The sequence below is a fragment of the Panthera uncia genome, chromosome D2 (genome assembly GCF_023721935.1).
Source record: "Panthera uncia isolate 11264 chromosome D2, Puncia_PCG_1.0, whole genome shotgun sequence".
NCBI lineage: Eukaryota > Metazoa > Chordata > Mammalia > Carnivora > Felidae > Panthera > Panthera uncia.
Window position 1 is genome coordinate 82,404,902 of NC_064818.1, and position 15,474 is coordinate 82,420,375.

Genomic DNA, 15,474 nt, shown 5'->3' on the forward strand with positions numbered 1-15,474 from the left:
AGCCGCACATCCTGGCCCAGACTTCATTTTGCAAACGTTAAAAAGACCTCCCCACACTTACCTACAGGCTTTAAAAACAACCTGTCCCAACAAAACGGGCACATCGTGCCCGAGCTGTCCCGACGACAGCCTGTGCCTTCCAGGATGGAGTACCCTGTTACTTTCACGAGGACGTGTTCCTGCAGGGACGGGGACGCGGCCCCCATGCAGCACACGGTGAGCCGTGAAGGGAAGCCCGCGTCCGGCAGGCCGACAGCGGCCACCTGGGTGAGTGGTTTCTGGGCTCCTGCCTTCGCTGCCCACCTTCTTGTACGATGAACACGCATTACTTCTGTGGTCATGCAGCAGCCAATAAGAAGCAAAGCCTTACTTGGACACTTCACAAGCTGCAGGGCCCCAAACGAGGGGACCGGGCAGGGGCAGGGGCCCGCTCTGAGCCGAGGGGGAGGCCAGAGGCCAGGTTGGAGTGCGGTGGCCGGTCGGGGGAGGCTGGGCTAGGGCGGGTCCGAGGATGGGGACCAAGATGGCTCTGGAAGCCCGGGACCCCACAGCATTCTACTCTGGGACGTGAATGGGGAGGATGCACTGAAACCACCCCTCCCAAGCGCCCTGCCGACAGGCTTTTCCGCGGTGAGCACTCCCTCCGCCATCTAAGATCTACAGGGACTCGTGACAAAACTGCCGGTCGGCATCACCCTGGCCTCTGTCATTCGCACTGCCACTCTGTGCTCTTGTGCCCTTCTGCTTTTCCAGAGGAGAGGGCCTCTCTGGGGTTGGAGGGCTGTGCAGTGGGGCACAAGGAAGGACACCGTGAGGTCACCACGGCCGTCTGTGCACGCCCGTGCTTCATGTTCCCGCCACCCCGCACAGAGGGACGGGGAGGACGAGGCTCCAGGACGCTGCTGACTGGCTCACGAGGCCAGACGCCACGGGGGACAGGGAACCTGCACCCAGTGTGTCTGCTCTGAACAGAGCTGCTTTCCACCAGGCAGGAGGATGCTCGGGGCTTAGCGTCCACATTAAAAGCTTTCGGTTCACGTCAAGAGCTGGGGTGATGTGTGGGCGACGGGTAATTACCAAAACAAAGAGTAAGTGGCCACCTCCTGTCCCCGTGAATCTGGGGGAAGGTCAAGCTCACCCAGCAGAAAGGTGAACCAAAGGACTCCAGAACTCCCACTGTTTCCCTGGGAGCTCAGATGCGTCTCACTCTGAAGACAGGAGTGCGAGAAAGGTCCTCAGAAGCACGTATTCTAAGGCCACAAATCTCAGCCTCACGGCTCTCAGCCCTGGCTGTCTGGTGAGGACTGCGGTCTCGTCTCAGGCCAGGTATGTGCCCTGACCCAGGGCTGAATGACTGGTGACCTCCAAGCCGCCGGGGGCAGAACAGTCCGATCTCTTCCCCGTGACACAGCGGTGCGCCTGAGATTCTGGGTAAGCCACGTCACCACGGGTACTGGCCTCGTCTCCTCCCAACGCCCAGTCTTCTGCCCTTCTGTGCAACACCAAGTCCCTCCACGACCACACACGGGACTGCGGACCGGCTCTTTGGAATGTCAGTGCTGGGGCGGGCACCGGCACAGAACACGGCCGGGGGGGTGACCAATGAAAACGGAGGGTGCAGGGACGCCGTCCCGCTCGGGCTTTGGGAGGGCAAAGAGCCAGAGTCGTCCTATAACCCAGTAGTTTCGAGAGGACCTTGCCTACTAAGTACGAGGACGTGTCAGGAAGCCCTCAGACCCAGGGAAAATGACGCCAGTCTGCACACTCCGACGATGCATTGAAAACCCAAGAGAAATAAGAAATTTCACTTTAATATAAAGGAAGCCCTGTGCCTGACAACTTCGGTTGGGGAATTACATGGAACAGATTGGATACCAGCATTTAGTAAAATCCAGGTTAAGATTATAGAGTATTTTAAATATAAAAATAAGTCTTTTAGTTAAAAAAGAGCACAAGCAGCCCTGGACACACCCAAAAAACAACTGGAAAGCCTGACGGAAGAGCCCGGACGAAGCTCCATGAGCCACTGGGCCCTCAAACCTCATAGGGAATCTGACACTGAATCTTTTTTTAACTTTGACATGATGCAAACGATACATCTGAAAGGAGGCTGTGGCAGGTAACAACGGTCGGAAGGCTCCTCTGAGGGGACGGGGTCCTCCTGGCTCTGGCGTGGTGGGCACGGGGGTCACCCGAGCGAGAGGACAACGGGCTGCAGCGTGAACAGGTGGGCGCCCACGTCCATCCAGGACACGACACTCGCTGGCACGTGGATGGCTGGAACCCAGACCGGAGCCTTCCCGCTTGCACCTTCTAATAGTTCTCCGTGTGGCTAAGATGTCCCTACGATGACACAAAAGTACACCGTGGGAAGTAATTTGCTGTGGCTGTCTGTCCACTGACACAAAGCACTGCGTTTAGAACGACAGGGCGCACACTTGTACGAATGTTTTATTTCTGAGGTGAATCTACATTTACAGAGTATCCAGAACATATAATAAAACATATTTAGGGCACTTCCTACGGTGCCTGTTACATAGAATGTTCTCAAATAAACATTTTTCTTCTTTCCTACATGCTATGAAGGAAAACAAAGAGACTGAAAATATAACTTATATATTCATAAAATAGAATTATTTTTTTATGTTTATTTATTTGAGAGAGAGCAATAGAGTGCGAGCAGGGGAGGGGCAGAGAGAGAGGGAGACCGAGGATTCACAGCAGGCTCCACACTGTCAGCAGCACAGAGCCCGGCGCGGGGCTCGAGCTCCTATACTGTGAGATCATGACCTGAGCCGAAGTCAAGAGTTGGACGCTCAACTGACTGAGCCAACCAGGCATCCCGTGAAATAGAATTTTTTCAAACGATGTTGACTAAATACTGAATAGGAACCCAACACAGAGAAGCTGTAGTGGTTCCTGTCGGGGGAAGTAACCCCAGTTGGTAACAGTCCAGGGCTTCTGCCCATCCCACCTGAGGCCTCCTCGCCTTTGCCCACAGAAATAACTGGGAAGGACCAGATGGCTAGGGGCAGACAGGTGGCCCGACACTGTGTGAAGTGAGAGGTCTTGTCCAGAGTCTAGAAACCTTCGTCCCAGTTGGTCACCATCCCAGCAGAGAGCAGTGTGGATCCGTGGCCCAATGACAGCAGCTGGCAGGGGAGCCCTGCTCTCCAAGACCACATCACGATGCCAGTGGCTCCTTGGGTTTGTGGAGGCCAGGAAGGGTGGGCTGGGCCAGGCAGTGGAGGGGACAAAGTGGTCTGGTCCACGATGGTGTCCATTTCCTCGAAGGTATGTACTGCCCTGAGCCACAGGGACCCAACACGAAAGACCTGGGACTGGCACACGGCAGGGGAAGTGGCACCCAGGCTTGTCAGCATGTTTCACAAGGATGGATCATCCCGGCAGATTGGAATAAGATGCTCTGGAGATCTCAGATTCTACCCAAGGAGCAGTCAGCAAAGGCTTTACACAGGACAGGTATTTTAGTGGACCAAGAAGGCAGAACACAATCTTACAAGGTGAAAGGGCTCACTGGCAGTGAGAACAGATCAGAATGTTCCAGAACCAGGAGTGCCTGGGTGGCACAGTTGGTTAAGCATCTGACTTCAGCTCAGATCATGATCTTGCAGTCCATGAGTTCAAGCCCTCGTCAGGCTCTGTGCTGACAGCTCAGAGCCTGGAGCCTGCTTCGGATTCTGTGTCTCCCTCTTTCTCTGCCCCTCCCCCGCTCGTGCTCGCTCGCTCTCTCTCTCTCTCTCTCTCTCTCTCTCAAAACTAAACATTAAAAAAAAAATTAAAAATAAAAAAAATAAAAAAGAATGTCCCAGAACCAGGGAAGTCATCTGCGATGACTGAAGCTAGGGTTCACAGCACACACAGGCAGGGACAGGGGATCTATCTGGAATGCCATGCTGTGCCCAGATTGTGAAATTTATAGGTGTTGAATTTATTCAACAGGCCTCTGTTTCCCAAAATAGCCTCTGCACTGCATGTGTAACAAGCATCCCTTTATAAAAGGACATTTAAACAAGAGTCTTTACTGTGGTTCTTGGGCTCTTTAATCACCTACTACCCATCAACTCTCCAAAAGGTGGGGAAAGGACATAGCGCTTCCCCAACTTCTCTGGCCAGGAAGCTCTTGTCCTGAGCCGCTCAGCAGCAGGAGCCTGGGCGAGGAAGCACTGCCCCAGGCACAGGAAGTGGCAGAGATGGGGTCACACAGAGCTTGGGAAACTCACTCTGAGATGCTCTGGGAGAGGGAGTGCAGTGGACAGGGCCAGGAGGCAAGACTCCAGGGAAGATGGGGCCTCTCTTGAGGGAGGGACATCCCGGGGGGAGGGGACTAGATCAGGCTCTTTAATTCACCATCATCATCATCATCATCATCATCATCATATCATCATATCATCATTACTGCTGCCAATAGCACCACCAAATACCAAAATTTTTTTAAAAAAATATTTTGCTGAGAGGTCTCCCTCCAGCCCCCAGCCGCCCCCTTTCCACTGGATGGGGTTATCTGAAGATGTGTTGGAGGCAGAATGGACAAGACTCGGGACAATGAGACAGACGGAGCCACATCAATATGAAGGCCGAGTCCAGAATCTTAAATTTTTTTTTAACGTTTATTTATTTTTGAGACAGAGAGAGACAGAGCATGAACGGGGGAGGGGCAGAGAGAGACGGAGACACAGAATCGGAAGCAGGCTCCAGGCTCTGAGCCATCAGCCCAGAGCCTGACGCGGGGCTCGAACTCACGGACTGCGAGATCATGACCTGAGCTGAAGTCGGATGCCCAACCCGACTGAGCCACCCAGGCGCCCAACTGAGTCCAGAATCTTAAACACAGAAACTGCTCCTTTAAGCCTTTCACCAATGCTCGGAGTTCCTGCTTCGTTCCATTCCCTCTCCTCAATTCGTTCCACTTGGTCAATGTCCCTCTTGGAGCATAGAGCCACAGGTACACCCAAAAAGGAGCCTGTCCTATCACCAATCTAGAAGCAAGGTCCTAGTCCTCTGACTCTGCAACACCCTGTGGCTGACAGGGGAGATCTGGGTGCTAAGTCTCCAACGTGACAGGCAGGAAGAGGGTGTTGTGCCTTACCTGTGAGTCTCATGCTGACTGACCACACCTTATGGCCTGACTGGGCTTAAAAAGTAATCTTATAAGAAACAGGGGGAATATACCACTTTTGATAAAATACAACTCCAATGTATTTCCACCAAGAGAGAGATGTTTTAGAAGAGAGCTTTTATTCGTTTCTAATATTGGGAGGGCCTCAGACCCAAAGACGTCCAGACTTGGACACAGCAGAATAACACTGTCAAAACTCAAATCCTCCTGAAGGCAGAGAGGGAGAGGGACCCTCCAGAAAGTTAACAGCTGACTTCTCATCAGAAATACAGAAGTCAGAAGGCAGTGACAGTGTGTATTCAAAGTGCTAAAAGACCGTCAATCAAGAATTCTATATCCAGCCAAACTATCCTGCAGAAATGAATGGGCTATGTAAACATCTCTGGATAAACAGAGAAAATCTGTTGCAGCTAGACCTACCCTACAAGAAATACTGAAGGGCATCCTTCAGGTTGAATTTAAAGGATATTGGACAGTAAGTCAAATCCAGACTTTAGGAAGCCTAAATCGTTTCTTAAAGTGCTAACTTGCCTTTTAATGCACTTCACCGTCTCCTCAGAGTGGAACAGATTTTACTCTTTAAGAAGTTCTTGTTCTGTCCTTCTAGTCATCCAAGGGCTTGATGCTTCTCACATCCAGAAGAAATAATACGAGTGTGATTTGTTTCCTAATTATTACTGCTAAGAGTTTCTCTCTCTCTCTCCCTCCATCCAAGCTTCCTTAACAGTGTACCCACCACCTTGGGCCTCATGTTCCAGAGGAACCTCCCCAGCCCATCCTGGCTATACCTCTCCATGGGGTAAGGAATCCACGGGGCCAACGGGATGTTCCCACCCCTGCTCCGCTTCCAGAGCCTATTTCCTGGGCCTGGGACTGCCTTTTCTGCAGGTACATTCTGCTGAGGACAGACCACAGCACTACCACACTACAGCACCCTTGTTTGCTGGAGAGGGGTATGGTGAGGTGGGAGGGGATGAGGGTGGAACCTGGACGTGCCCTTCCAGTGTGCCCCGGGCCCTGTGTCGTGCAGGACAGAGCCTGCACTGAGCAGCAGGGAGGCGCACGCCCAGGAGTGAGCTCTCCCTCATCCCACCAGGTCCCAGCACGAACTGCTAAGAAATTCAGGAATGCTGTATTTGAACTTTCCACCTCCTTACGAAGTTAAAGTGCCAGTATGAGTCTGAGTCGTTGAGGACAGTGGGGCCCACATGAAGGCAAAGAAGCCCCGATTCCTGAAATCACGTTCTGCCTCTGCTCCAGCTTTTCCAGAGCTCTCAGGCGTTGGAACGCGCCCTGGCCTACCCAATGAAGACCCTTGCAGGGGGTGGGAGTGGGCAATAGGAACAGAGCTCAGCACTCAGCAGTACTCAGTAGTACTCAGCAGTACTCAGCAACAGCTTCTAATGATCAACTCAGAACAGTAATGAGCAAACGGTTTATAATCCTCCCCACCGACTGTCTGTGACAGGATCAAGTTTGGGAAGCAGTGCACTTAGACCAGGGGGAAAGGACACGTGGGCAGAACTGAAGTCGGGGTGGCGTTCCACAACCTCCTCCCCCTTCCGAGGCCGAGTCAGGGGCTCCTGCTGGGGAAAAGAAGATGGAGACTGAACAGGCAGAGGCTGCTCCACCTGCCAGAGCAAGGAGACTCACGGTACTCACGTCCATGGGGAACGGGGCTGAGGGGAACACAGAGGAACATTGCTGAGCTCGAGACAGACCGTATTTTACAAATAGGGAATATGGAGGGGGGCGCCTGGGTGGCTTGGGTGGCTAGGTGTCCGACTTCAGCTCAGGTCATGATCTCTCACTGTTTCTGAGTTCAAGCCCCTGTTGGGCTCTGTGCTGACAGCTTGGAGCTTGGAGCCTGGAGCTGCTTTTGATTCTGTGTCCCCCTCTCTCTCTGCCCCTCCTCTGCTCACACTCTGTTTCTCTTGCTCTCAAAAATAATAAACATTAAAAAAAATAGGGAATGTGGAGGAAGGTACATTATAGGAAAAGCCTTGAGTTTAAAGCTAAAAACAAAACTGTACACACAGCTTTCGTGGACTTCAAAAGCAGGCACTAAGGACAGACTCTCCAAAATCCGGCTATCATCATAAAATTGTTTTCTCTCAAGCTCACGGGCATGGGCTCTAGGGAAGGGGCATCTGACACCTCGAGGGGATGCTCTGATCTCAAGCAGGCTGCCTTGTGAGGAGTCTGAGGACTTTAAAGAATCCACTTACCCGCTGCTGCTGCTGTTGCTGTCTTTTAAAATTTTTGTTTCCATTTCACCTTTTGATCCCTTTCACCCATTTCTCCAGCTCCCTACCCTGGGCATCCACCAGCCTGTTCTCAGTATGTATTAGCCGCTTTTGTTTTTAAATAAAAGATCCGACGCGGTAGTGGGACTGCACGGTATGTCTCTTTCTGACTTACCCCACTCAGCGTAACACCCCTGAGGTTTATCCACGTTGTTGCAAATGGCAGAAGTTCATTCTTTTTTATGGCTGGGTAACATTCCATGGAGTGTGTCTACAGCTTCTCTATCCATTCATCTATCCTGTTTGAGTGTTCATCTTCTATCCAACAAGTGCGATGAGTATCAGTTTTAGCACTTTATCTGTGACTTCTCTTGGATCTCCTATGTGGGTAATTGTATCATCTGAAATAAAAACTTATCTTTTCCTTTCCAATTGTTACACCACTGCTTCTTTTCTCCCATCTCACGGTGTCCAAAATGGAAGCATTACCCCTCCCTGGGTAGTCAGGGAGCGAGCGACAGCAGCAAACTTGTGTTTCCCTCTTCATCAACGGAAATGCTTCCACCCAGTGTGACGAACCCTAAACCTTCCCAGGATAGACACTTCTAGTTCTGGTTTGCTGAGTTCTTCCCATCAGTGGGATCTGGAGCCTGCATTTATTTAGATTTGGATGATCGTTGGTTTCTCTCCTCTGATCAATGCAGTAGGTTTTCTAATGTTAACTCATGCTTCTGTTACTTCAAGTAGGACTTTTTTAACCTAAGAAGCCATCTGCGATGGTAGCTTTTTGCTAACTTTCCCAATTTGTTTCACTGTTACTGGTCTGTTTACATTGTCTCTTCTGCCATCCCCGCTGCGCTGGCCATCCTAGCCTCGTGCTTAGTACAGCCAGCCCACATGTCCACAAAGGACCTGTCCTCTGAGCGTGTCAAAGACACTATTCTAAAGTCTCCTGGTGTCTGTTTTCACCACCGAGAGGTCTGTGGCCAAAGCATGACCCCTCCCTGCCTCCTAAGCAGCTCCATGAGAGATGTGCTGACAGGTCATGCGCAAGGCCTACCCACCATGATTTCAGGAACACAAGAAAGGTATAGACACAAACAGACCCACCCTCACGAAACACCACATGGCTTGGGAGACAGGGCATGACAGATACAACTTGAACACCCTGTACATCCTGAGCCCTCACTCCCTAAGGAGAAACGAACTCGTCATCCTGAACCTGAAGTTTCTCATTCTCAGGAATGTCTTCTTTCAGTTAATATCCATGTTTTACAAGTTTAAAATTGTATCTAAATGGCATCATTCTATACACATTCTTCTGTAGTTTCCTTAAGTTCATCCATTTTTACTGTGATACTTTGTCAAATTCATATACCCAAACTCACCTACCCACTGTCCCACAGGACAGTCAGGTTTCTGGCTGTTTGCTCGGCAAACAATGCAACTACAATTACCTTGTGTGCATTCCTCCCAGGAAAGAATCTTCTGGGTCACAGGGAATGCCCACCACCCTCCCTAGCAGGGATCTGCTCTCCCTTTCACTGTGTCAACGTGCACGGCCTCGAATGAGGTGGGCAGAGCCTTTCACCCCACACCCCGCCCTCACTTCTGTCGTCGGCTTCTAATGAGTGACTCGGAACAACTTTCCTGATCAGTCTCCTACCGATCATCTCGACAGGGATCAAGTTTGGGAAACCTTCCCATCTAAGCCAGGGGAAAGGGTAAGGAGGTAGGACCGAAGTCAGGGGAGGAGGACTAGCGGAATGGACATCCCATTCCCTTCTCCATACTTCTGAGGTTTGCTATTATCGTTGTTATTATTTGCCAATTTGGTGCTTAAATTTGATACCCTTAATTACTAGCAAGGCTTAACATCTGTTTATGTTTACTGGCTAATTGGGTTTCCTCTTCTCTCAATTGCCAATTCATACACTTTGTCCATTTATCTGCGAGTCTCTGTTTGGCATGTCACAAATGTCTTCCCTGCTTTATGGGATCTTCTTCAACAGTGTGGAGGGATTTTGGCATGCGACGTAGCTTATGTTCATAGCCAAATATACCAGTCCTTCCCCTGTGAGTTTGTTAGATTGTACAATTCTGTGTGGACATTTAGGGTCTTTAACCTTCCCCCCACCTCCCAGGATTGATTTCTGTGAGGCAGAGATCTGCTCTTACCTTTCCTCATGTAGATGGCCACGTAAGTTAGCACAGTTGAGAGACCTTGTCCTTCCCGCCTGACTTGCCGTTGAGTCTCTACACTGTTGTCAGTTGCCGTATATGCAAGTTTAACGCTCTCCCTTTTATCTCACTGGTCTATTTCTCTATCCCTGGGCCAGCACTGTCTTAACCCTTATCACTCTGTAATGGATCTTGACATCTGACAGGTGACCTTCGTCACCTTGTTCTTTTGCTTCAAGACTGTCTGGCGACACATGTCTTTCCTTTAATTCTGGAAAATTCTCAGCTACTATCTTTCCAAAAGCCATGAATCTTTTCAAGTCGGGTCATTTCATTATTTTTTCCTCCTCTTCTCTAAACTCCTTCCTTCTGGATTTCATGATTGGGTTTCCATTCTTTCCTCAGACTCTGCATCACACCTTCTATACTTTCTGTCTCTTTATAATCTCCTGAGGTGCTTTGGATGACTTCTCCAGACAAAGCTAGTTCACGAATTCTGTCTTTAACTACATCTAACTTCAGTGGCCATGTCACTCACTTTTAGGTTAGTTTTTTCAACCTTCCAATTCTCGTTTTACACTATACTCACCTTTGATTATGGCTCTATTTCCTCTTTAATCATTTTTAAATTTAAAACAATCAGTCTTATGGCAAATTTCAAGTTCTTTTCTATTTCAGAGTCTTGGGGGTTTGTATTCTCGTTATAATTCCTGATGTGTCCCCAACACCCCCCTCACCCCAGCTATAGATCTATGGGTGTCATTTGTATTGTTCTGACAATTGTTCTGGCATCCTCAGTGCAGACTGTCTGACCTCTGCAGCCTGTGTGCTCTGGATGGTGGAGGTGTGCCTGCAGGACGATTCTGCATTTGCCACTATCCAGGGCCTTAATGGACTTCGAGAGTCTGTATCTATTTCTATGTTCATGCTTTGCTTTTGGTTCTTGTACCACTGAGAAAGAGAACCAGCCTGGGGCCCAGACACCCGTTTATGGCCTGGTGTTTTAATTTCTAGTCCCCTTAAGGGACAAGTAGATCTTCCAGGCTCGGAACTTTAGGCAAGGGTCCAGGTTCTAGCTCCCACACCTCCACTGGCCAAAGTCACATCTATCTGCCTCTGGACATCAGAATTCTAGTCCCCCAGCCTCCCCACCCCCCAGTCCCCCCGGCCTACTCTAGGACCAAACTCAACAAAGGTGGGGACTTAGTAACTGCCACCAGGGATGTGTATCTATTGTTCTCCTTTTGTTTTCTCTCTCTTCACTTATTACACGTTAACTACGCATTTCATGCTTTTATCTGTACCAGAAGGTGGATACATTTGCATCAGCGCACCTAACATGCCCCTAGCAAGTCTAAATTACATCTTTCTTAAAGTGTTTTCAATCCATTCACCATCTCCTCACAGTTTAACTTATTTTATTTGCAAGAAAGAAATGTTTGTTTGGTTTTTCTAGTTATCTGAAGGCTCTGATCTCAATAACATAGTTAAAAAAAACAAAACAGGGGCGCCTGGGTGGCTCAGTCGGTTGGGCGTCCGACTTCGGCTCAGGTCACGATCTCACGGTCCGTGGGTTCGAGCCCCGCGTCGGGCTCTGTGCTGACAGCTCAGAGCCTGGAGCCCATTTCACATTCTGTGTCTCCCTCTCTCTCTGCCCCTCCCTGTTCATGCTCTGTCTCTCTCTGTCTCAAAAATAAATAAACGTTAAAAAAAATTAAAAAAACAAAAAAACAATTTTCCTGGTTGCTGTATTCTAGAGAAAACATTTACTGTCAGAAGCTAAATCTGAAGATTTGGTAAGAAGTCTATCCAAACTCATCTGTTCTGGGATTCACACTTGGCTGTACTGACACAGCCAAACTCTCTTCTCAGCCAGCGTGTTCATCCAGTTTGAATAATTCAGCGCTGTGTCTGAGCCCAGACGCTCTCCTGGCATCTGGGAGTGATGTCCACAAGGACACCTCTCTCTCACTCACTCACTCACTCACTGCAGCACCTCTCAGCAGGTGAGAGCTGATGTCTGTGGCCATGTGCGGGGTTGGGGGGCTGGTGAGGCTGGCACGCGGGCTGTAAACACACACAAAGACCAGCCGAGAGGAGCGGGCGGAGGGGCGGGCTGCGGTGACCGCTGGAGCCCGCCTGCCCGCCCACCATGTTGGACCCCGTTCTCCTCAAGCATGAATGCACGAGGTTCAACAAACTCTGGCATCCTTGGCCAAGCTGGGGAAATGCACAAGCATGATTTGATTCTCACGGAATAATCGATGAAATTTCCCTTGAACCCACCTGATTGTGTTTTCCTCTCTCAGGACATAAGAATGAAGGACCGACCAGAAGCAGCTAGTGCTGAAACGAGGCACAAAGAGCAAACAGCTGCTCATCGATCATCCTTCGTCTGCGTCAGAACACCACGTTTTCATCCCGGCCTCGTCCCCGCTAGACGCCTGGACCACTAAGCCTGGCCACAGCCATCCTCCTGCTGCGACGCAGGCCAGGAGAAAGGCAGGCTCTCTGCACCCTGGGCCCTGGGTTGGTTTCTGTCTCAGCCCAGTATTTAGAGATGCCACAGATGTAGGAAGCACTTACCAATCAGACAGGTGAGTAAATAACACAAAACAAATATTTTAAAGGTCACGCATTTGGAGATAAAAAGTACAAAGAAAACAAGAATATCCATTCAGAATCAGAGTAACCATACTTGGGCTGCTGCAGCCGGGAGGCTGGACAACAGGCTGGACCACACACCCCACGCCCCGCCCGCCTCTCCTTCTCCCGCCCTTCCCCTACACTGTCAGGCAAGGGACTTCAGTGTCAGCCTGGGAACAGCACAGAGGCTTATTAGGTCTACTCCCCTTAGTACCTGCCCTCATCACTAATGAACAGGCTGTTATCTAAAATCAACTTGTTGGGGGGTGTGTGTGTGGGGGGGGATCCATAAAACCAAAACATCGTGGTTTGTACATCGGCTTTTATGTGGCAATTCAGCACCAGTTTAGGTACTAAAACCCAGCTCACCCCAGATAACAGAACAAACACCACCAGTGATGAGCAATATTAAAGGGCCTGACTCTTTCGATCTAATGCCCGGGCTCACCACATCGCCCAGGCAGCTCCGGGCTGGGGCAGGCTCTGCCCGTGCTGCAAAATGCCACGCTTGCTGAACCACACCCTGAGGCCTGAGGGTGGGCAACAGAGACCCAGAGGCCCGTGTTTAAAACTGCAATCTTTTTTTTTTTTGTCCAAGAGGACTGGTCTACTCTTCAGGCAATTAGGTAGGATACAGTTCAGAAACGAATGCAGGTATTTCACGCAGGGAATTTAATATGGCTTCAACCGCTCACGGAAGAGCAGAGAAGCCCCGCAGGGGAGGTCAAGGCAAGCCCATGCCCCCACGCAGACAGCCACAGGCCCCGGCACGGAACACAAGCGGAAGCAAAATGACCACAGAGCCCGGAAGCCCGTGCCACCTGGCAGGAGCTGGGGGCAAGCGGGCTAACTCTACAGGAGCTGGCATCTTGGAGGGAGGGGCTGAGAGGCTGCCTTGGGGGTGAGGTGGGGGGAGAGAGGTGCCCTGGCTTCCACCCCACCCTCCCTCCAGACTCCAGGGTCCAGGGTCAGAAACCAGAAGCCAAGGAGTCTAGAAGCACAGTCTCCACAACACAGAGCAGAGCAAAGGTGGGGCACAGAGCTGAGAAAAACCGGGCAGGCGACCATCATGAAGACCCAATACAATCTGAAGGTGGCCCTGCCCCTGCAGGGCTCATGCACTGGGGAGCTAGGGCGACGGGGACCGGATGCCACTTGGAAAACTGGTGCCAGGACACGGCACCTCAACGAACAAGGGAGATCTGCTTTTCCTACAATTTCCTGCCTTACGGTGCCCCCACCCCCACACCACGTACCTTCATTTGACTGCCCTACAGACCTTCCACGGCCCTATTGGGTTTCATCGAACGGATTAGAATTTGCAAAGGATGGCACGGTTTCCACGGTCCACTCGGCCACCGTGGGCCCTGCACCCAGCGGGCTAAGCTGACCCGAGAAAGGAGGCGTCGTGGCCAGGCTGTGGCCCAGTCCTGGAACCGCCCACGAAGGAGAGGTCATCAGCGATGGTGGCCACTGGCACTGCCTCCAGGTTCACAGCCCCGGACGGGGCTGCAGAGAGGTGGCACCCCGGCCTGGGGAAGGGTGGACTCCCCAAAGGACGGAACGCCACGTCCCACCACAAGGACAGGGGCCGCTTTCACTGCAGCCGTCGGTCACCCGAGCAGGACGAAGCAGGGCTAAGAGAAGGTGCCTCCAAGGAACAGCACGCACGACAGCAGAGACCCCGCGGCAAGGCCCAAATGGCGATCGCTGCAAGGGGAGCCAGAACAGACCGCACAGGGAGGAGACCACGCGCCAGCCTGGGCGACAAGGCGGATGGAGAAGGGCAACCGAAAAGTCCCCGCATACGCGAGAACCCAAGACCCTGCATTCATGAGAAATGATTCGTGCTAAAAACCAAGAGCTCAGGAGTAGAATGACAGCAGAAACTCGGGCTCCGAGCTGCGACAGCTGCCTGAGGACTCAGGGCAGGACCGGCCGATCAGGTGAGGTCCCGCCAAGCCAGAACCACACCAGAAAACGAGGCACAAAGGAGGTTGTGGGGGGAGGCGGGGAGCACCAAAGAAGGGGCGTTTCCCTTCAGGGCCCCACAGACTCCCCGGTGCACCCTGTGCTTCTCTGTGACCCAAGGTCACCACCCTGGCTCCACTACGGGAACAGTGGTACAGAAGGGGCACACTTGTGTGCACGGGCACACGTCTGTGGATGGAGTCGTGTGTCTAATGAAGTCTTCTGAAAGTCGGACTTGCTGTCTGTTGGTGATTTCCTGGTAAGCACTGCTCCCTGGGATCTCACATTTCTAAAAATACTATTTGCTTTTTATTTAACACTGAACCTTTTGATGTTCCAGAATACAAAAATAGCGTCTTATTATTTTAAAAGCTTAGGAGAGAAACTAGCCGTATTATTAGAAAAAGAAGATATACGCAGCTATAGTCTGTTCAAATATCAAGAGGTGTGACTTTTCAAATTCACATTTCAATCTTTATTTACATAAGACTTTTAGAAACAGTGGGTGTAAATATTAAATCACCCAAGCCTGGGTAAAGTTTTATTGAGAATGACTACAGATAAAGGGAAACTGATTTTTTAAAGTCGGCTTCTGAAATTTAGATGAAAAGAATATCGAGCACTAACGAAAAAATGATGTATTTACATATCAATATAGGTTCTCTGCTCACAGATTCATTTCCTATGAAACATAACAGAGGCAAGCCTGGGGAGTTACAAAGGAAGGAAAAATCCTAATCAAATAGATACTGTTGTTCAAACAGAATATTAGCTAAAATGATCCAATCAGCTGTTTGAGCCAAATTTTTTTTCTTTAAGCCATTCATGCCAGAACACAACCTCTTAGAGCAGTAAGAATCCATACTACGTTCCAAGTATTTGCCCAACAGACGGGGGGATTTGAGAGATACATTCCATGGAAATGGGACGAGGACAAGGAAGGTCACCATCTAGTCACCAGCACTTACACAATTTACTCACAATGGGGCCGTGTCTCTCCAGGTAAACATCACGTATTTGTATCCAGCGCAGGTGCAGCTGTTGTACGAACCAACCTAAAGTACAGTAAGTTCCGACCGCTGGATGTCTGACTCCGCCCTTGTTCAAGGACTACACCAGGGAATGAAGCACAACGCGCAGGAATTCTCCTGACGAAAAGACCACAGAAAGTCGAAAAGCAGGGCGCCTGGATGGCTCAGGCGGTTGAGCGTCCAACTTCGGCTCAGGTCACGAACTCACAGTTGTGAGTTCGTGACCCCCCCCCCCTCCCCACCCTCCCCCACCCCCTTG

The 15,474-nt window shown here is 50.6% G+C and overlaps 1 protein-coding gene across 7 annotated transcripts in view; it reads right to left on the minus strand.

The window, feature by feature from the left end:
• Window positions 1-1,793: 1,793 nt before the first annotated feature.
• The window catches only part of CD2H10orf143 (chromosome D2 C10orf143 homolog), a 46,292-nt gene continuing 32,611 nt past the window's right edge, over window positions 1,794-15,474 (minus strand). For 4 of the 7 annotated variants that reach the window (XR_007460854.1, XR_007460856.1, XR_007460857.1 and 1 more), the window contains one exon: window positions 1,794-15,332. Coding sequence is in view for 1 of the 7 variants with exons in the window: in XM_049645904.1 (XP_049501861.1) it covers window positions 2,314-2,343 (30 nt within the window). In the remaining 6 variants the exon portion in view is untranslated. The remainder of the gene's footprint in view (window positions 15,333-15,474) is intronic. The other 3 variants (XR_007460855.1, XR_007460858.1, XM_049645904.1) reach the window with 3 other exon arrangements.